We start from the raw sequence: 22671 nt of genomic DNA on the forward strand, positions 1-22671 counted from the left end.
AGTTGAATTACCCAAATATAGTCTGGGATAGTGATAGTGTAAAGGGCAAGTGTTCCTAGATTGTGTTTAGGAGAATTTTCTACAGCCACATGTGTTCAGTCCACCAAGAAAGAAGGCACTGCTAGACCGGGTTTTTGGACATGGGGTGAGCCAGATAAGTCCGATTTGAGTGTGTAAATATTTAGGAGGCCATGATCATATCATAAGGTTTAGGATGATGATAGAAAAGGGAAATGGGCAATCCAGAATGAGAAGAACTGAGGGAGAGCAGACTTCATTGGGGCAAGAACGGAGCTTGGCCTGATAGACTGAAACTGAAGGTTGGCGGGGACAATTGTAGTGGAACAATGGGCTACCTTCAAAAAATAAATATTGGCCATAATCAAGGTATATTCCCTCAAATGGGAAAGGTTTCGCAAACAAATCCAGAGCTCCCTGGATGAACAAGGAGATAGAAATTAGATAAAGAAGAAAAAGTCTGCTTACGACAAGTGTCAGGGAGAAAATACAATTGAGAACCAGGCTGAATGCAGAAGGTTCAGAAGAGTGATGAAAAAGCAAATGAGAGAAGTGAAGAGGGAGTATGAGGGGAAAAAAACTGGAGCAAATATAAAGGGGAGTCTCAAAGTCTTTTAGGCACATCCACAATAAAAGGGCGGTAAAAGAAAGAGTCGAGCTGATTCGGGTCCGAGAGGATTTTACACATGGAGGCAGGGAGCATGGCTGAGGTGTACTTTGCGTCTATCTTTACCAAGGTGCCATGGGACCTTATCAACGTTGTGGTGACAGAAGAATAAGCTCCGACACCAGGAATATTCACAATTGATAATTGGAGAGTAATGGATAAACAAAGTTGACAAGGCACAGTGACCAGATGAGAGACACTAAGGATATTGAAGGAAGCAAGAGCGGTAATTGAAGGGACACTGGCCCTAATCTTTCCACCTTCCCTCGACTTGGGATGTGCCAGAGGACCGGAGAATTACAAACATTAATACCGAACAAATTCAAAGAAGGTTGTAAGGAAAGGCCAGTAATTACAGACCAGTCAGTTTAACTGCATGTAATGGGGAAGCTTCCAGAAACCAATATTCAGGATAGAGTCTATTGTATTTATATTTTATATATTTTTAATAAATTTAGGGCGGCATGGTAGCACAATAGTTAGCACTGTAGCTTCACAGTGCTTGGGTCACTGTCTTTGCTGAGTCTGCACGTTCTCCCTGTGTCTGCGCGGGTTTCCTCTGGGCGCTCCGGTTTCCTCCCGCAAGTCCCGAAAGATGCGCTGTTAGGTAATTTGGACATTCTGAATTCTCCCTGTGTACCCGATCAGATGCTGAAATGTGACAACTAGGGATTTTTCACAGTAACTTCATTGCAGTGTAAATGTGACAATAAAGATTATTATTACCCAATTATATTTTTCCAATTAAGGGGTAATTTAGCATGGCCAATCCACCTTACCTGCACATCTTTAGGTTGTGGGGGTGAATCCCATTCAGACACTGGGAGAACGTGCAAACGCCACACAGGCAGTGACCCAGGGCCGGGATCGAACCCAGGTCCTCAGTGCCGTAGGCAGCAGTGCTAACCACTGCACCACCGTGCCACCCCTATATACAGGATAGAATTAATAATTGCATGTAAAAATGTGGATTGATTAGGATGAGCCAGCATGGGTTTCTTGAAGGGAAAACTGTTTAATAAGGGGTAACACAGGGTTAAAGAAGGTAATGTGGATGTGGTGTACATGGTCTTTCAGAAGCCATTTGCTACAGTACAACAGGGACAGTTGGAACATAGATTGGATAAGTTGGGTCCCTTCTCTTTGGAGAGGAGAAGATTAAGAGGAGATTTGATAGAGGTGTTCAAAATCATTAGGAGACTGGACAAAGTAGATGAGAAGAAACTCTTCCCGCTTGCAAAAAGGATCAAGAATGAGAGGGCACAGTTGTCAGATGATTTACTAAAGAAGCAAATGCGATGTGAGAGAAAAGGTTTCTATGAAGGAGGCCATCGGCCCATTGAGACAGCACCAGCCCTCTGAAAGAGTGCCTTGGCCCATTACCCCGCCCTATCTCTGTAACCCCACCTAACCTGCACACCAAGGGACAATTCAGCATGGCCAATCCACCTAAGGGGCAATTGAGCATGGCCAATCCCACCTAGCCTGCACATCTTTGGACTGTGGGAGGAAACGAGTACCCGGAGGAAACACGCGCAGACATGGGGAGAAAGTGCAAACTCCACACAGACAGTCATCCAAGACCGGAATTGAGTCTGGGTCCCTGGCGTTGTTAGGCAGCAATGCTAACCACCGAACTGCCCACGGTTCGTGCCTGGAACGCACTGCCTGGAAGTGTGGTGGAGTCAAGTTCAATTGAGACATTCAAGAGGACATGAGATAATTATTTGAAGAGAAACAATATGCAGGATTTCGGGGAAAAGACAGGAGAATGGTACCGTCGTCATTTGCAGAGCCGTTGCAGAATCAATGTGCCAAATGACCGCCTTCTGCACTGTAACAATTCTGTGACTCCCCCTGTCCTGACTCACTGAGGTTCAGTCTCACAGGTCATAGCTCCTACCCACTTGTCCTGAAACAGCTGGTCTTTACTGCAGTCTCCATTATTCATCAAGCATGAGACTTAGTGTTGAGTATCTAAAGATTTTTAGATTGTCGTCACACAGCATGTACACAGGTGCCTTTCCATCCGGCTTGTTGATATTGTGGTTCATTTTCCTTTCCCTAAACTCTCCATGCTTAAAAGGGAAATACCCAGTGCCCTACGTTAAAATTTCAGGCTGCCGAGTGACACTGCCATTGGCAGCAAAGCTGACACTAGCTTGCATGATATGCTTGTGGCCATATCAAGCATTCCAATCTTGGCAATTTGCTGCTTTTGGATTAATCGAGTTAAAACTTTAATACAATAATGTGGGTCATCCAGCACCAGTTCTGGTTGGTGAGTACAGCAAATTTATAGTTTTATTCAGAGCTTGAAAGCACCCTTTAATGATTCCTTGGAAGAAAATTGAGTTTGAAAAGCCAAAACACTTAAGCCTGTTTGTTCCTAACAACACCAAGCTCCCCTAGCTCCTAGGGGCGGCACGGCGGCACACTGGTTAGCACTGCTGCCTCATAGCTCCAGTGTCCCGGGTTCAATTCCGGCCTCGGGTGACTCTGTGTGGAGTTTGCACTTTCTCCCCGTGCCTACATGGGTTTCCTCTGGGTGCTCTGACTTCCTCCCATAGATTTCCAGCATCCACTACCTTCCCAGGCAATGCATTCCAGATTCTCACCAACCTCTGAGTGAAAATGTATTTTCTCGGATCTTCTCGGACTCTCCTTCCCCTCAGCCTAAAACTATGCTTCCTTGTGATTGAGGACCAGCTGCATCCTACTTAACTGTCCAAACCCCTCAAAAACTACACATCTCAATCATATCCCCCCTCAACCTTCTCTGCTCTAAAGAAAACAATCCAAGCCTATCCAGTCACTTCTTAGGGCTCAGATGTTCCATCCCAGGCAACATCCTGGTGAATCTCCTCTGTACCCCTTCCAATGCAATCACCTTCCTATAGTGAGGTGACCAGGACTGCACACAGTACTCCAGCTGTAGCCTAACTAACATTCAGTACAGCTCCAACATAACCTCCCTGCTCTTATATTCTATGCCATGACTGATAAAGGCAAGTGACCCGTACGCCTTCTTAACCACCCTATTCACTTGCTCTGTCACCTTCAGGGATTTGTGAACAAGTACCCCAAGATCCATCTGTTCCTCTGAGCTTCCGAGTGTCCTCCCATTCATTACTTACTCCCTTGTCCTGTTTCTCCTTCCAAAATGCATCACTTTGCTCTTATCAGGGTTAAATACCATCTGCCACTGCTCTGCCCATCTGACCAACTCATCTATATCTTCCTGTAACCTACGATCCTCCTCTTCACTGTTAACCGCCATACCAGTCTTGGTGACGGATGCAAACCTACTTATCATTCCCCCCACATTCTCGTCTATATAATTTTGATTTATATATGTTATATAGTTTCCCTACCACTGACATGAGGCTCACCGGTCTGTAATTCCCTGGTTTATCTCTACCACCACCCTTGAAAAGGGGAACATTAGCTGTTCTCTAGTCCTCTGGCACTTCCCCTGTGGCCAGTGAGGAATTAAAACTTGCCTCTGCAATTTCCTGCCTCGCCTCCCACAGCAATCTGGGATGCAGTTCATCCGGGCCTGGGTATTTGTCTATTTTTAAGCCCGTCAAAGCCTCCAATTCCTCCTCACTTCCCATGTCAAACTGCTCAAGGTCCTCACAGTCCCATTTCCTTAATTCTGTAACTATGTCCTGCTCCTGAGTGAAGACCGATGAGAAGTATTAATTTAACACTCTGCAATGTCCTGCCGATTCACATACAGATTGCTCCCTTGGACTCTAATGGGCCCTACTCTTTCCCTGGTTAACCTCTTCCCCATAATGTTATTTGACAGTCCTTTTTAATGCCCCTTTTTGCTCTACGAAATTGCTTTCTTAAGTTTCCTCTTGCGCTTCCTATATTCCTCTAAGGCCACAGTTGAATTTCTCCCTTTGGACTTGCTAAAAGCCTTTCTCTTACTCCTTCTCCAGTGTTGTGCTGCCCTAGACATCCAGGGTTCCTGAACTGTAGGACCTGTACTCTCCCCATTTCCTTTTTGAATGCTCTCCACTGCTCCGCTGTTTAAACCTGCCTTGTTTAAACCTTGTAAATCCAGAAGATGTTTAACAGATAATTGGCATTGCATGTAAAAATCTTCTGTATTAATAATACAATAGACACCAGACCACAAACAAATCGATAAATTGGTACAGAAAGAGCAAGAGAACTGAAACACAGTATGAAATGGGTGGGTTTTGAGGAGATATTAGAGGGCAATAAACTGAGAATACTGCAGAGTAAACAAGAGAAGTGTTGACTATAGGAGATCAAAAATATCTTTTGCAAAAGTGCACAGAGAACCTATAGCAGGTCAGTGTTAAGGGGAGGGGGAAGTTTGGGGTGTTGATGGAAACAAAACATTAGGCAGGTTTACATTGCAGCCATGGTGAGAGTTACTGTCCAAATGGATGGATTACATAGCATTACATTAAATTCTAACAGCAATAAGGAAACAAGTCTTTTGATTCAACTATTGTGTACTGGTTTATCTTCCACACAAGCAGATTCGTACTTCGGTTTTCCCCACCTCCACCTCCCGTTCCTTTAACTCCTGCCCAAACTATTCTGAAATATTAACAAAGTCCATGCTGCAATCTCAAGTACAATTGTCTATCTGGCAGCCTCGTGGCCCACTGTTTTTAACCAAACTTACGACTCCTGCTTTCTGTCCTAAATTCCGGACAGTCTTGAATCTTTACCCCCTTCCTCTGGGCTCTTCGGCTATCCTGCCTCTTCCCTTCAGCGGGAATGTACTCAGCTACAGCAGACTGATCGACCTGCAGTGCAGAAATTCAAATTCTGGCAAGTTGTGAAATTGAAATCTAATAGGGTACAAAAAGAATGACCACAAAACCTGCCAGATTGTTTGTAAAAGCTTGGTGACTAATACCCATCGGGGAAGGGAATTTAGTATGGCCTGCACTTGAACTCCAGTCCCACACTGACATGACAGCTAGGAATGTGCAATTAATACTGGGTTGCTGGTGCTGCCATATCTTCAGAAATAAATAAAAACTATATATGAAGTAACGATGGTGTAAGATAAATTAATTTTGAGAGAGTTAATCTGCATTGGGCATATGAGAGTAAATGCTGGGAGGCTGTTCTCATCCATGACTTAGAATGAAATCAAACAAATTAAATAACTTCTAATTTTGCCACATGTTTAAACTTTAGAAATTGAGAGAAAAACACAAAGCAATCTTGATATCTCCAGCATCGACAATTCAAATGCCTCTTCTGGTCACCCTCTCATCTTCCATACTTTTCGGATTTGAGGTTATCCAAAACTCTGCTGTCCACATACCAACTCACAACAAGTTCATTAAGCCCTGTGCTTGGTGACTTACATTGACTCAAATTCGAGCAACACTAGAATTTTCATCCTTGTTCTCCAATCCCGTGACCTTGTCCCTCCCGAACTCTGCAAATTCCACCAGCCATTCCACCCATTTGAGATTTTCATGATCCTCCAATTCTGGCCTCTTATGTATCCCTAATTTAAATTACAGTATTTAATAATCATGCCGTAAACTGGAATCCCCTCCCTGAAAATGAAATGAAATAAATCGCTTATCGTCACAAGTAGGCTTCAAATGAAGTTACTGTGAAAAGCCCCTAGTCGCCACATTCCAGCGCCTGTTCGGGGAGGCTTGTACGGGAATTGAACCGTGCTGCTGGCTTGTCTTGGTCTGCTTTCAAAACCAGCGATTTAGCCCTGTGCTAAACCAACCCCTCATGCCTTTTCTCTTCCTCTTAAATCCCCTTTGGCCAAAGTTCTGGTCACCCGCCCTCAAGTGTTTCGCTTGATTGCTTCTGTAAAGCAGATCAAGATGTTTTACTTTGTTGAAGGTGCTGTATTATAAGACCATAAGACACAGGAGCAGAATTAGGCCACTTGGCCCATCGAGTCTACTCCACCATTCAATCATGGCTGATATTTTCTCATCCCCATTCTCCTGCCTTCTCCGCATAACCCCTGATCCCCTTATTAATCACAAACCTATTTATCTCTGTCTTAAAGACACTCAGTGAATTGACCTCCACAGACCACTGTGGTAAAGGGTTCCACAGATTCACTACCCTCTGGCTGAAGACATTCCTCCTCATCTCTGTTTTAAAGGATCGTCCCTTTAGTCTGAGATGGTGTCCTCTGGTTCTAGTTTTTCCTACAAGTGGAAACATCCTCTCCATGTCCACTCTATCCAGGCCTCGCAGTATTTGTACGTTTCAATAAGATCCCCTCTCATCCTTCTAAACTCCAACGAGTACAGACCCAGAATACTCAAATGTTCCTCATACGACAAGTTCTTCATTCCAGGGATCATTCTTGTGAACCTCCTCTGGACCCTTTCCAAGGCCAGCACATGCTTAGATATGGGGCACAAAACTGCTCTCAATACTCCAAATGGGGTCTGACCAGGCCTTCTGCAGCCTCAGAAGTACATCCCTGGTCTTGTATTCTAGCCCTCTTGACATGAATGCTAACATTGCAATTGCCTTCTTAACTGCTGACTGAGCCTGCACATTAACCTGAAGAGAATCCTGGACAAGGACTCCCAAGTCACTTTGTGCTTCTGCTTTCCGAAACATTTCTCCATTTAGAAAATAGTCTATGCCTCGATTTCTCCTTCCAAAGTGCATAACCTCACACTTTTCCACATTGTATTTCATTTGCCACTTCATTGCCCACTCTCCTAGCTTGTCCAAGTCCTTCTACAGCCCCCTTGCTTCCTCAATACTACCTGTCCCTCTACAGATCTTTGTATCAGTCTCCCATGCGGCACCTAGTCAAAGGCCTTCTGGAAATCTAAATAAATCACATCCATTGGTTCTCCTTTGTCTAACTTGCTTGTTACCTCCTCAAAGAACTCTTAACAGATTTGTCAGACACGACCTCCCTTTGACAAAGCCGTGCTGATTCAGTCCTATTTTACCATGCACTTCCAAGTGGTTCGCGATCTCATCTTACCAATGACCGAAGTCAGGCTAACCGACCTATAATTTCCCGTATTCTGCCTCCCTCCCTTCTTAAACAGTGGTGTTACATTCGCCACTTTCCAGTCCTCTGGGACCCTTCCTGCCTCCAGTGATTTCTGAAAGATCATCGCTAATGCCTCCACAATTTCCTCAGCTATCTCTTTTAGGACCCTGGGATGTAGTCCATCCGGTCCAGGTGACTTATCCACCTTCAGACCTTTCAGTTTTCCCAGAACCTTCTCCTTAGTAATGGTCACTGCACTCGCCTCTGCCCCCTGGTTCTCCTGGAGCTCTGGCATCCCACTGGTATCTTCCACCGTGAAGACTGATGCAAAGTAACTATTCAGTTCGTCTGCCATTTCTTTGTTTCCTATTACTTCTCCAGCCACATTTTCTTGTGGTCCAATGTCTATTTTTGACTCTCTCTTACCTTTTATATATTGAAAAAAATCTCTTCCTATTTTCCTTTATATTACTCGCTAGATTGCACTCGTACTTCATCTTCTCCCCCCTTATTGCTTTTTTAGTTGTCCTCTGCTCGCTTTTAAAGGCTTCCCAATCCTCTGGTTTCCCACAAATACTCGCCACTTTGTCGGCTTTTTCTTTAACCTTTATGCTGTCCTTGACATCCCTCGTCAGCCATGGATGCCTTGTCCTCCCCTTAGTATGTTTCCTCCTTGGGATGAATTTCTGTTGTGCCTCCCTAATAACCCCCAAAATCTCCTGCCATTGCTGTTCCACTGTCTTCCCTGCTAGGCTCCTTCTCCAATCAACTCTGGCCAGCTCCTCCCTCATGTCTTTGTAGTTACCCTTATTTAATTGTAATACTATTACATCTGATTGCAGCTTAAACTGCAGGGTAAATTCTATCATATTTCTATCATATTGTGGTCACTGCTCCCTTCACCTTAAGTTCCCTAATCAATTAATGTTATCAATGTATTAATGTTAATGTTATGATGTTGACATTCAGTAGCTTGAATTTACTATTCAGCCCAGCTCGTGGTCGTGTTGGCAATACTGACTGTAATATTAACAACTTAGTGTAACCATTATAGTATCTGTCAAACATATTCCTTTTTAACCTGTGCAGCATCTTTGTATAATGTGTACAGCCTCTCGATATTCAAAATACATGACTCCACTGTGACCTGTCCTAATTTTATACCTGAAGGATAGCTGCAAATGGGAAATAAGTGCAGGTTGAGCATCCCATATCCTAAATTCCGAAAACCAAAACATTCCGGAATCCGCATTTTTTTCCAAGCACCGACGTGACGTCATGAGTGGGAAACCCTACAAGGCTCCTGGACGATGTGCAGTTCCCAAAGGGCGCAGTATGCACAGTATTTTCCGAAATCTGAAAAATTCCAAAATCCGATACACGCTCAGCCCCAAGCATTTTGGATAAGGGATTTTGAACCTGTACTTGAAAACAGTGGGCTGGAAGTGAATTTTGATCATTGAAGGTTCACGAGAGAAAGTTAATCACTAAAAGTACTCATATCTTGATGCAATTATTTTGAAAGAAATCCACAGTGCGGTCTTGAGAATGGTCATATCAAACTCTTGATTCTGACATTTTCTGTGGCGAGAAAGTTAATGTGGATGAAATTTGACAAGTGAACATTGGGTTATAGATTGGCATGAGCGAGCAAGTATTGGGCTAAGAAATGGTGTTCGAATGTGGGAGCAAGCATTGTGTAATGGGCATTGTGGCTGGAAAGTACAAACACTACAATTCTTGATTGTTTTCTCTATTCTCAGTTGTGAGCCATATTTGAATGGAGTCAGGGAAGTGAAGTGCGAGGGAGAGGAAGAAGTTATAGATTGTCAAAGACAAGATCCAACAACAAACTCTTGTGGCAGTTCAGGCTCCTCCAAATTCTAAGATTCCTCAGGAATATTGCTTTTTTATAAATCGGGAGTTTTTGTTTTTTGTTTGTTTTTGGTTAATGGTTGGCCAGTCATCAGCCAAGTTGGTTTTCAGTCAGTTATGTGTTGAGATGGATTTCTGGGCACCCTGCCATGTCTCTACCCATTTGGGGTTAAAGTTTATTTCCTGCTGCAACACTGATTATTATATCATCATTGCACTCCTGACCAATGAAGAGTCACCTTTTCTGAGGTCAGATGATGCCCTCACTGAGGACAGAGGTGCCTGGAATATGTGCCATCACCCAGCTGGAGCCCTGCTTCCAGGGTACGGCCTAGCCTGGAGATCAATTCTAGAAGTGATATGGCCTTGGGAGGCACCTAGTTCCAGGTAAACGATGCCTGTGCCATTCTGTAACTTTTGTATCACGGAGAGAGAACGTGAAGGAGGCAGGAGCTCGCATCGAGGTGGGTATCTGCCCAGCCCATGGAAAATCAGCAATACAAACCTCTAATAACAATATTGTATGAGCAAGGGTGATAAAACAGTCATACGTTTACTGCAGTTCTAATGTCAGTTTTCTCTGCCCTCTGAGGATTTGCTTGAATTGGGTGGGAGGAAGGAAGGTATGTTGTGAAGGGAAGGTATGGGTGATGAGGGCAGGCTTTGGAAGAGGAATTGTGCTGGGGAAAGAAGGTTGTGGTAGGGTGGGTGGTGGAGTGAGGGGAGGGGGAGGGTATTGGGAGCAGGAATGGTATGAGGGGGAGGGGGAGAGTTTGAGATGCTGAAGGTTCCCCCACAGGCTATGGTTGAATCCAGTGTGAGGTCACAGCTTCCCTATGCCATCATCCGGGGTCCTCGATTGATCTTGCCTGTCCTGGGTCAACAATCAAGGGCAGCTATCGGCCAATTAGCTCTCAGTATTCGGGCTAGGTGTGACTGAATAAACATTGATGGTGTTCATCTTTTCCTCCTCTACAGAAATGCCAGCACCAGCTAAAGTCGTCAAAGCAGGGAACCCAAGACCAAAGAAAGGAGCCAAGGTAACCCAGCTTGAACACAATTCTATTTTTAAAATTTTCTCTTGGATTTTCTTTGTTAAAAGATACTCACTCCACCAGTGCTTCATGCTCCCATGCTGCTATTTATTGAAGACAATGATCTCTGGATTCTGAGTTTGGGAACTCTTACCTGTGTGTGTGTTTGTCGCGCGCGCGTGTTTGTCGCGCGCGCGTGTTTGTCGCGCGCGCGTGTTTGTCGCCCGCGCGTGTTTGTCGCCCGCGCGTGTTTGTTGCCCGCGCGTGTTTGTTGCCCGCGCGTGTTTGTCGCCCGCGCGTGTTTGTCGCCCGCGCGTGTTTGTCGCCCGCGCGTGTTTGTCGCCCGCGCGTGTTTGTCGCCCGCGCGTGTTTGTCGCCCGCGCGTGTTTGTCGCCCGCGCGTGTTTGTCGCCCGCGCGTGTTTGTCGCCCGCGCGTGTCTGTCGCCCGCGCGTGTCTGTCGCCCGCGCGTGTCTGTCGCCCGCGCGTGTCTGTCGCCCGCGCGCGTTTGTCGCGGGTGTGCGTGGGAGGTGGCGATAAACTGCCTTTAAGAGCTGCAGTTTTTGTGGTGAGGTTTCTCCTGTTGTCCTGTTAAGTAGGGAGTTCAAAGTGTTTATGAAGAGACAACCATATATTTCCAAGTCAGGATATTGTATGGCTTGGAGAGGAACTTGGAGATGCTGGTGTTCGCCTTGCAGGCAGAGGTTGTGAGTTTGGGAGGAGCTGTTGGGGAATTCTTTGCGAATTGAATTGTCGCAATGCATCTTGCAGATGATACAAATCAATCATGTACTGGTTTGGAGGGAGTGCAAGGTGATGGATGAGGCACTGGTCACGTGAGCTCTTTGTTTTGAATGGTGTTGAGCTTCTTGGAGCTGCACTCATCCATACAAATGGAGAATATTCGTTCATACTAAGGTGGAAGCGTTTTGGAGGGGCAGGAAGTGAGCCATGACATGCAGTATTCGACCATTGACCTACTCTTGTAATCACAATATTTATGTGGCTGATCCAGTTAAGTTTCTAGTTAATTATCTTCCAGAGGCAGCACAGTGGTTAGCACTGATGCGTCACAGCTCCAGTGACCTGGGTTCAATTCCGCCCTCAGGTGACTGTGGAGTTTGCACTTTCCCACCGTGTCTGCGTGGGTTTCCTCCGGGTGCTCCAGTTTCCTCCCACAGTCCAAAGATGTGCAGGTTAGGTGGATTGGCCATGCTAAATTGCCCTTAGTGTCCAAAAGGTTTAGGTGGGGCTACTGGGTTACGGGGACAGGGTGGAGGTGTGGGCATGGACTGCTTCAGTATTTGAGGAGTTGCAAGTAGAACTGTACACTGTGCAATCATCAGCAAGGGTCGACATTTATGAACCTTTGATGGAGGGATCGCCATTGTTCACAGAATCACACTGATTCTGCAGCTGAAGGTTGCTGGGTCGAGAATAGTGGTTTAGAGAACATTTGGATGTCCTGCTGGTGGGATGATTAACGTCCACCATTCACAGCCATCTTCCTTTGTGTTAAGTGAAATGTTTTCCCCCTGAACCCCATTGACTTAAATTTTCAAAATTCTGTTTGCACTGAGTGCTGAATTTGAGTGCTATAGTGAGAGTTTGGTGACTGAGGGAGTATAAGGCTTCATTTTTATCTAAAGTCTAGTCTTTCTTTTATTTAGTTAATTAACTTAAAAGTTGCTGTTTGGTTGAGAAGAAGGTGAATTTTCAATCAGCTTTAAACAAAGCTTCTACTTGTAGGCACTTGCAGCTGGAGCTTGTTAATTAGTTAATTGGATTAGGTCAGTTTTCAGAGGCTAGATTCACAGTATAAAAGTGATCCCCTACAGTGCAGACTTTGTTTGCACTGAGTGCTGAATTTGGTGCATTTGAGTGCTATAGTGAGAGTTTGGTGACTGAGGGAGTGCTGAATTTGGTGCATTTGAGTGCTATAGTGAGAGTTTGGTGACTGAGGGAGTGCTGAATTTGGTGCATTTGAGTGCTATAGTGAGAGTTTGGTGACTGAGGGAGTGCTGAATTTGGTGCATTTGAGTGCTATAGTAAGAGTTTGGTGACCGAGGGAGTTAGGTGAGGAGGGAGTAAGGTGCTCCTTTCATTTTGTTTCCGACATTTCCACAAAGAGTGAGAAAAGAGCCAGGAGTTTACAGAAAGTGTAGCTGACTGGGAGCAGAGTCGGAAGGCGGAGATCTAGTTAGTCCACAGGGCAGCTATATTCTGTCAGGTAAGAGGGGATGGAGGCTAGGCCAGTTGCATGCTCCTCCTGTAGGATGTGGGTGGTGAGGGATACCACCGGTGTCCCCGCTGACTATACCTGCGGGAAGTGCACCCAACTTCAGCTCCTCAAAGACCGTGTTAGGGAACTGGAGCTGAAGATGGATGAACTTCGGATCATCCAGGAGGCAGAGGGGGTGATTGAGAAGAGTTACAGGGAGGTAACCACACCCAAGGTACAGGACAAGAATAGCTGGGTTACAGTCAGGGGGGGAAAAACAGGCAGACAGTGCAGGGATCCCTCGTGGCCGTTCCCCTTCAAAACAAGTATACCGTTTTGGATGCTGTTGGGGGGGATGACCTACCGGGGGAAGGCCCTAGCGGCCAGGTCTCTGGCACTGAGTCTGGCTCTGGGCTCAGAAGGGAAGGGGGGAGAAGAGAAAAGCAATAGTAATAGGAGATTCAATGGTTAGGGGACTAGATAGGAGATTCTGTGGTCGCGAGCGAGACTCACGGAAGGTATGTTGCCTCCCGGGTGCCAGGGTCAGGGATGTCTCGGATCGTGTCTTCAGGATCCTTAAGGGGGAGGGTGAGCAGCCAGAAGTCGTGGTGCACATTGGTACCAACGACATAGGTAGGAAAAGGGGTGTGGAGGTAATAAACAAGTTTAGGGAGTTAGGCTGGAAGTTAAAAGCCAGGACAGACAGAGTTGTCATCTCTGGTTTGTTGCCGGTGCCACGTGATAGTGAGGCTAGGAATAGGGAGAGAGTGCAGTTGAACACGTGGCCGCAGGAATGGCGTAGGAGGGAGGGCTTCAGGTATTTGGATAATTGGAGCGCATTCTGGGGAAGGTGGGACCTGTACAAGCAGGACGGGTTGCATCTGAACCAGAGGGGCACCAATATCCTGGGAGGGAGGTTTTCTAGTACTCTTCGGGAGGGTTTAAACTAATTTGGCAGGGGAATGGGAACCGGATTTGTAGTCCAGCAACTAAGGTAGCCGATATTCAGGACGCCAAAGCGTGTAATGAGGCAGTGGGGAAGGGAACACTGACAAAGGAGAGTACTTGCAGGCACGGAGATGGGTTGAAGTGTGTATACTTCAACGCAAGAAGCATCAGGAATAAGGTGGGTGAACTTAAGGCATGGATCGGTACTTGGGACCGAAGTGGCCATCACAGAAACTTGGATAGAAGAGGGGCAGAAATGGTTGTTGGAGGTCCCTGATTATAGATGTTTCAATAAGATTAGGGAGGGTGGTAAAAGAAGTGGGGGGGGTGGCATTGTTAATTAGAGATAGTATAACAGCTGCAGAAAGGCAGTTTGAGGAGTATCACCCTAATGAGGTAGTATGGGTTGAAGTCAGAAATAGGAAAGGAGCAGTCACCTTGTTAGGAGTTTTCTATAGTCTCCCCAATAGTAGCAGAGATGTGGAGGAACAGATTGGGAAACAGATTTTGGAAAGGTGCAGAAGTCACAGGGTAGTAGTCATGGGTGACTTTAACTTCCCAAATATTGAGTGGAAACTCTTTAGATCAAATAGTTTGGATGGGGTGGTGTTTGTGCAGTGTGTCCAGGAAGCTTTTCTAACACAGTATGTAGATTGTCCGACCAGAGGAGGGGCAATATTGGATTTAGTACTTGGTAATGAACCAGGGCAAGTGATAGATTTGTTAGTGGGGGAGCATTTTGGAGATAGTAACCACAATTCTGTGACTTTCACTTAGTAATGGAGAGGGATAGGTGCAGGCAACAGGGCAAGGTTTACAATTGGGGGAAGGGTAAATACGATGTTGTCAGACAAGAATTGAAGTGCTTAAGTTGGGAACATAGGCTGTCAGGGAAGGACACAAGTGAAATGTGGAACTTGTTCAAGGAACAGGTACTACGTGTCCTTGATATGTATGTCCCTGTCAGGCAGGGAAGAGATGGTCGAGTGGGGGAACCATGGTTGACAAGAGAGGTTGAATGTCTTGTTAAGAGGAAAAAGGAGACTTATGTAAGGCTGAGGAAACAAGGTTCAGACAGGGCATTGGAGGGATACAAGATAGCCAGGAGGGAACTGAAGAAAGGGATTAGGAGAGCTAAGAGAGGGCATGAACAATCTTTGGCGGGTAGGATCAAGGAAAACCCCAAGGCCTTTTACACATATGTGAGAAATATGAGAATGACTAGAGCGAGGGTAGGTCCGATCAAGGACAGTAGCGGGAGATTGTGTATTGAGTCTGACGAGATAGGAGAGGTCTTGAACGAGTACTTTTCTTCTGTATTTACAAATGAGAGGGGCGATATTGTTGGAGAGGACAGTGTGAAACAGACTGGTAAGCTCGAGGAAATACTTGTGAGGAAGGAAGATGTGTTGGGCATTTTGAAAAACTTGAGGATAGACAAGTCCCCCGGGCCTGACGGGATATATCCAAGGATTTATGGGAAGCAAGAGATGAAATTGCAGAGCCGTTGGCAATGATCTTTTCGTCCTCACTGTCAACAGGGGTGGTACCAGGGGATTGGAGAGTGGCGAATGTCGTGCCCCTGTTCAAAAAAGGGACTAGGGATAACCCTGGGAATGACAGGCCAGTGAGTCTTACTTCGGTGGTAGGCAAAGTCATGGAAAGGGTACTGAAGGATAGGATTTCTGAGCATCTGGAAAGACACTGCTTGATTAGGGATAGTCAGCACGGATTTGTGAGGGGTAGGTCTTGACGTACAAATCTTATTGAATTCTTTGAGGAGGTGACCAAGCATGTGGATGAAGGTAAAGCAGTGGATGTAGTGTACATGGATTTTCGTAAGGCATTTGATAAGGTTCCCCATGGTAGGCTTCTGCAGAAAGTAAGGAGGCATGGGATATTGGGAAATTTGGCCAGTTGGATAATGAACTGGCTAACCGATAGAAGTCAGAGAGTGGTGGTGGATGGCAAATATTCAGCCTGGATCCCAGTTACCAGTGGCGTACCGCAGGGATCAGTTCTCGGTCCTCTGCTGTTTGTGATTTTCATTAATGACTTGGATGAGGGAGTTGAAGGGTGGGTCAGTAAATTTGCAGACGATACGAAGATTGGTGGAGTTGTGGATAGTGAGGAGGGCTGTTGTCGGCTGCAAAGAGACATAGATAGGATGCAGAGCTGGGCTGAGAAGTGGCAGATGGAGTTTAACCCTGAAAAGTGTGAGGTTGTCCATTTTGGAAGGACAAATATGAATGCGGAATACAGGGTTAACGGTAGAGTTCTTGGCAATGTGGAGGAGCAGAGAGATCTTGGGGTCTATGTCCATACATCTTTGAAAGTTGCCACTCAAGTGGATAGAGCTGTGAAGAAGTCCTATGGTGTGCTCGCGTTCATTAACAGAGGGATTGAATTTATGAGCCGTGAGGTGATGATGCAACTGTACAAAACTTTGGTAAGGCCACGTTTGGAGTACTGTGTACAGTTCTGGGCACCTCATTTTAGGAAGGATGTGGAAGCTTTGGAAAAGGTGCAAAGAAGATTTACCAGGATGTTACCTGGAATGGAGAGTAGGTCTTAAGAGGAAAGGTTGAGGGTGCTAGGCCTTTTCTCATTAGAGCGGAGAAGGATGAGGGGCGACTTGATAGAGGTTTATCAGATGATCAGGGGAATAGATAGAGTAGACAGTCAGAGACTTTTTCCCCGGGTGGAACAAATCATTACAAGGGGACATAAATTTAAGGTGAAAGGTGGAAGATATAGGAGGGATATCAGAGGTAGGTTCTTTACCCAGAGAGTAGTGGGGGCATGGAATGCACTGCCTGTGGAAGTAGTTGAGTCGGAAACATTAAGGACCTTCAAGCAGCTATTGGATAGGTACATGGATTACGGGAAAATGATATAGTGTAGATTTATTTGTTCTTAAGGGCAGCACGGTAGCATTGTGGATAGCACAATTGCTTCACAGGTCCAGGGTCCCAGGTTCGATTCCGGCTTGGGTCACTGTCTGTGCGGAGTCTGCACGTCCTCCCCGTGTCTGCGTGGGTTTCCTCCGGGTGCTCCGGTTTCCTCCCACAGTCCAAAGATGTGCAAGGTAGGTGGATTGTCCATGATAAATTGCCCTTAGTGTCCAAAATTGCCCTTGGTGTTGGGTGGAGGTGTTGAGTTTGGGTAGGGTGCTCTTTCCAAGAGCCGGTGCAGACTCAGGGGGCCGAATGGCCTCCTGCACTGTAAATTCAATGATAATCTATGATTAATCTAGGACAAAGGTTCGGCACAACATCATCGGCCGAAGGGCCTGTTCTGTGCTGTATTTTCTATGTTCTATGTTCTATGTTAATTACCGGCCTTTCCGCTTGCCTGGCGTCGTCGACGCGCTGGCCAGCCCGGAATCCTCAGAGTTCACAAGCCTGGCCTTCACTCCGCTTCTCGCTCGCCCAGCCTACTCGCCATGCCCAGCTCGTTGGCCGCTCCCCGCTCATTGGCCCCTCGCTCGCTCGGCCCCCTCGCCACTCCCCGCTCGCTCGCCCGGCCCCCTCGCCGCCCCCCGCTCGCTCGCCCGGGCCCCTCGCCGCTCCCCGCTCGCTCGCCCGGGCCCCTCGCCGCTCCCCGCTCGCTCGCCCGGGCCCCTCGCCGCTCCCCGCTCGCTCGCCCGGGCCCCTCGCCGCTCCCCGCTCGCTCGCCCGGGCCCCTCGCCGCTCCCCGCTCGCTCGCCCGGGCCCCTCGCCGCTCCCCGCTCGCTCGCCCGGGCCCCTCGCCGCTCCCCGCTCGCTCGCCCGGCCCCCTCGCCGCTCCCCGCTCGCTCGCCCGGCCCCCTCGCCGCTCCCCGCTCGCTCGCCCGGCCCCCTCGCCGCTCCCCGCTCGCTCGCCCGGCCCCCTCGCCGCTCCCCGCTCGCTCGCCCGGCCCCCTCGCCGCTCGCTCGCCCGGCCCCCTCGCCGCTCGCTCGCCCGGCCCCCTCGCCGCTCGCTCGCCCGGCCCCCTCGCCGCTCGCTCGCCCGGCCCCCTCGCCGCTCGCTCGCCCGGCCCCCTCGCCGCTCGCTCGCCCGGCCCCCTCGCCGCTCGCTCGCCCGGCCCCCTCGCCGCTCGCTCGCCCGGCCCCCTCGCCGCTCGCTCGCCCGGCCCCCTCGCCGCTCGCTCGCCCGGCCCCCTCGCCGCTCGCTCGCCCGGCCCCCTCGCCGCTCGCTCGCCCGGCCCCCTCGCCGCTCGCTCGCCCGGCCCCCTCGCCGCTCGCTCGCCCGGCCCCCTCGCCGCTCGCTCGCCCGGCCCCCTCGCCGCTCGCTCGCCCGGCCCCCTCGCCGCTCGCTCGCCCGGCCCCCTCGCCGCTCGCTCGCCCGGCCCCCTCGCCGCTCGCTCGCCCGGCCCCCTCGCCGCTCGCTCGCCCGGCCCCCTCGCCGCTCGCTCGCCCGGCCCCCTCGCCGCTCGCTCGCCCGGCCCCCTCGCCGCTCGCTCGCCCGGCCCCCTCGCCGCTCGCTCGCCCGGCCCCCTCGCCGCTCGCTCGCCCGGCCCCCTCGCCGCTCGCTCGCCCGGCCCCCTCGCCGCTCGCTCGCCCGGCCCCCTCGCCGCTCGCTCGCCCGGCCCCCTCGCCGCTCGCTCGCCCGGCCCCCTCGCCGCTCGCTCGCCCGGCCCCCTCGCCGCTCGCTCGCCCGGCCCCCTCGCCGCTCGCTCGCCCGGCCCCCTCGCCGCTCGCTCGCCCGGCCCCCTCGCCGCTCGCTCGCCCGGCCCCCTCGCCGCTCGCTCGCCCGGCCCCCTCGCCGCTCGCTCGCCCGGCCCCCTCGCCGCTCGCTCGCCCGGCCCCCTCGCCGCTCGCTCGCCCGGCCCCCTCGCCGCTCGCTCGCCCGGCCCCCTCGCCGCTCACTCGCCCGGCCCCCTCGCCGCTCGCTCGCCCGGCCCCCTCGCCGCTCGCTCGCCCGGCCCCCTCGCCGCCCGCTCGCCCGGCCCCCTCGCCGCTCGCTCGCCCGGCCCCCTCGCCCCTCACTCTGCTCTTCACTCTTCACTTAGCTGGGCAACAGATGCTGACCGTAAAAGATGGCTACACATTGTGGTTGACTATGGGTTTGCTGCTGCTGATGGCTCACTGTGCTCCATGGATACCCTCCTTTGGTCTACTCGATCTGTTTTGAATTTTTCCTGTTTTCCCATGGAGATAGTGCCACATATCACAATGGAGTGTGTCCTCAGTTTGAAGACAAGACTTGGTCTCTACAATGACTGCTGGTGAGCACCTAGCAATTACTTCATGGATATGTGTATTTGGGCAGGCAGGTTGGTGAGGGCAAGGTCAAGGGTGAGGGTAGCAGACACATGGGCGCACTAATACTTATAATTCCTCTTCAAATCACATGCAATTCTGAAGTGGAACAATGTCACCATTTCTTCACTGCTGCTGGATCAGAAACCTGGAACGTCCTTCCTAACAGCTTTGGTGTATCTGCATCACATGGACTTTAGCGGTTCAAGAAGATGGCTCACCACCTTCTCAACAGCAGTTAGGGATAAGGCTTCCCTCACATAGAAAATAGCCCTTAGAGTCTGCTGCATCATTCATTATTCCCCCCGAATCTTTTGAACCCCTTCGCCCCAAGTGCTATATCTAATTGCTTCTTGAAAACATACAATGTTTTGGCCTCAACTACTTCCTGTGGTAACGAATTCCACAGGCTCACCACTCTCTGGGTGAAGGAAGTTCTCACCTCTGTCCGGAATGGTCTTCCCTGCATCCTCAGATTGTGACCCCTCGTTCTAGACACCTCCATCATTGGGGACATCCTTCTTGCATCTACCATGTCTAAGCCTGTTAAAATGTTAGCGATTTCTATGAGATTCCCACCCCCATCATTCTTCTGATCTCCAGCGAATACAATCTTAACCGACTCAATCTCTCATACGTCAGTCCCACCATCCCATGAATCAGTCTGGCAAAGCTTCTCTCCACTCCCTCTGTAGCAAGAACATCCTTCCTTGGGTAAGGAGCACAAAACTGCGCACACTATTCCAGTGTGGCCTCACCAAAGCCTGTATAATTGCAGCAAGGCATCCCTGCTCCTGTGCTCTAATTCTCTCGCATTGAAGGCCTGCGTACCATTTTCCTTATTTACCACCTGCTGTACCTGCATGCTTATCTTTAGGGACTATGGATGTTAACCGCTCCTAATTTATGGCCACTCAGATAATAGTCTGCCTTTCTCGTTTTTGCTACCAGAGTGGATAACGTCGTATTTATCCAAATTGCCCACCCACTCTACACAGAAGGATTTCTGCATCCTCACGGCTCACCCTCCCACACAATGTGATGTCGTTTGCAAATTGGGAGATATTACATTTTGTTCCCTCATCTAAATCATTAATATATATTGTGATAGCTGGGGTTTCAGCACCAGTGACTACGGTGCCCTACTAGTCACTGACTGCCAATTTGAAAAAGACCCGTTAATTCCTACTGTTTGTTTCCAAGTGCTCTGCTATGAAATCATTGATAATGGATTCTAGAATTTTCCTCACCACCGATACCAGGTCTATAATTCCCTGTTTTCTCTCTACCTCCCTTTTTAAATGGTGGAGTTACATTAGCTACCCTTGTTCCAGATTGTTCCAGAGTCTGTAGAATCCTGGAAGGTGGCCACCAATGCATCCACATCCTTAAGTACTCTGGGATGTAGGTTAACAGTTTTCAGTCCCATCAATTTCCCCAGCACCCATTTCTCTACTAGTATTGATTTCCTTCAGTTCCTCCCTCTCTCAAAACGCTGCGCTCCCCAACATTTCTGGTATCTTATTTGAAATGAAAATGAAAATCGCTTATTGTCACAAGTAGGCTTCAAATGAAGTTACTGTGAAAAGCCCCTAGTCGCTACATTCTGGCGCCTGTTCGGGGAGGCTGGTACGGGAATTGAACCGTGCTGCTGGCCTGCCTTGGTCTGCTTTCAAAGCCAGCGACCTAGCCCTGTGCTAAACCAGCCCCTATATTATATTTCTGTCCTTATTCACTCTATGCTTCACCCCATGTCTATGTATTTACATTGTGTATCTATTGTAATAACCATGTTTTCATGCATGGAACGATCTGCCTGGACTGTACACGAACAATACTTTTCACTACCTCAGTACAGATGATAAACCCAAATCCAATCCAATTTGTGAAGACTGAACCAAAGTATGTATTTAGTTGCTCAGCGATTATTTTGTCCCCTATAGACATTCCCCGGTTTCTGACTGTGTAAGGGACCTACGTTTGTCTTCACCTTTTCTCCACATACCTATAGAAACTTTTACAAACGGTTTTTATGTTCCCTGCAAGCTTACTCTTGTACGCTATTTTCCCTTTCATAATCAATCCCATGGTCTTTCTTTGCTGAATTCTACACTGCTCTCAACCCTCAGATTTGTTGGTTTTTTCTTTGGCCAATTTGTATGCTTCCTCCTTGGATTGAATATTATCTCCAATTTCCTTTGTAAGCCATGGATTGGCCACCTTTCCCATTTTACTTTTGTGCCAGACCGGAATAAACAATTGTTGCAGCACCCCCATGCGCTCCTTGAATGTTTGCATTGCCTATCCACTGTCATCCCTTTAAGTAACGTCCCCCAATCGATCATAACTAACTCATGCCTCACATCATTGTAGTTTGCTTTATTAAAATTCAGGACCCTAGTCTCAGAAATGACTACTTCACTCTCCAGCTTGATGAAAAATTCTATCATATTATGGTCGCTCATCCCCAAGGGGCCTCGCACAACTCGATTGCCAATGATTCCATTCTCATTACACAGTACCCAGTCTAGGATGACCTGTTCGATAGTTGTTTCCTCCACGTAATTGTCCAGAAAACATCCCGTATACACTCCAGGAACTCCTCCGCTACGGTATTGTGGCTAATTTGATTTGCCCAATCTGTATGCAGATTAAATTCACCCATAAGTACAGATGTTCTTTTGTCGCATTCACCTCTAATTTCCTGTTTAATACCATTCCCAACATCACCACTGCAGTTTGGGTGTTTATCTACTAACATTTTTTTTGCTCCTTGCTGTTTCTCGGCTCTACTCATACAGGCTCTCCATTGTCGGAGCTAATATCCTTCCTCACTATTGCGTTAATTTCCTCTTTAACCGGCACTGCAACTCCACCGCCTTTTCCTTTTTGTCTGTCCTTCCTAATACTGAATACGTCTGGACATTCAGTTCCCATCCTGGTCACCCTGCAACCATGTCTCCTTAATCACGATTATATCATAACCGTTTACGTCCATTTGTAGGATTACTTCAGCCGTTTTATTGCAAATACTCCTTACATTAAGGCACAAAGCCATTAAGCTTGTGTTTTTAACATTGCTTGTCCCGCTGCCAATATTTTTCACTGTGGCCCTGTTTGAATCTGGCCCTTGGTTTCTCTGCCTATCACTTTTCTTATTCCCTTTTTTGCCTTTTGTTTTTGTCCTTGTTTCCTCCTCCTCTGACTCCTTGCATAGGTTCCCATCCCCATGCCTTTCTAGTTTAAACCCTCCCCAGCCACTCTAGCAAATACTCTCCCTCGGACATCGGTTTGTACTGGTCCCACCTCCACCAGAACAGGTCCCAATGCCCCAATAATCTGAAACCCTCCCCCTCACACCATCTCTTCAGCTATGTATTCATCTGATATATCCTGCTTTTTCTCCTCTGACTAGCACGTGGCACTGGTAATGATCCTGAGATCACTAATTTTGAGGTCCGACTTCTCAACTTCCTAATTCCTTATATTCTGCTTTTAGGACCTCATCCTCTTTTTTTTTTTCAACCTATTTCGTTGTTACCGATGTATACCATGAGTTACTGGCTGTTCACCCCCTCCAAAATGTCTTGTAACTGCTCCAATGTATCCTTGACCCTCGCACTAGGGAGGTAACATATCATCTTGGAGTCTGTTTGCAGCCACA

The 22671-nt window shown here is 48.3% G+C and overlaps 1 protein-coding gene across 5 annotated transcripts in view; it reads left to right on the forward strand.

Moving 5' to 3' along the window:
* Positions 1-22671, forward strand: part of larp1 (La ribonucleoprotein 1, translational regulator) — a 202867-nt gene that overhangs the window by 52949 nt on the left and 127247 nt on the right. For 3 of the 5 annotated variants that reach the window (XM_072512652.1, XM_072512653.1, XM_072512654.1), the window contains exon 2: positions 10542-10603. In XM_072512652.1, the coding sequence (XP_072368753.1) occupies positions 10542-10603 (62 nt within the window). The other 2 variants (XM_072512656.1, XM_072512655.1) reach the window with 2 other exon arrangements.

Source organism: Scyliorhinus torazame, chromosome 7 (genome assembly GCF_047496885.1).
Source record: "Scyliorhinus torazame isolate Kashiwa2021f chromosome 7, sScyTor2.1, whole genome shotgun sequence".
In the NCBI taxonomy this organism is placed as follows: domain Eukaryota; kingdom Metazoa; phylum Chordata; class Chondrichthyes; order Carcharhiniformes; family Scyliorhinidae; genus Scyliorhinus; species Scyliorhinus torazame.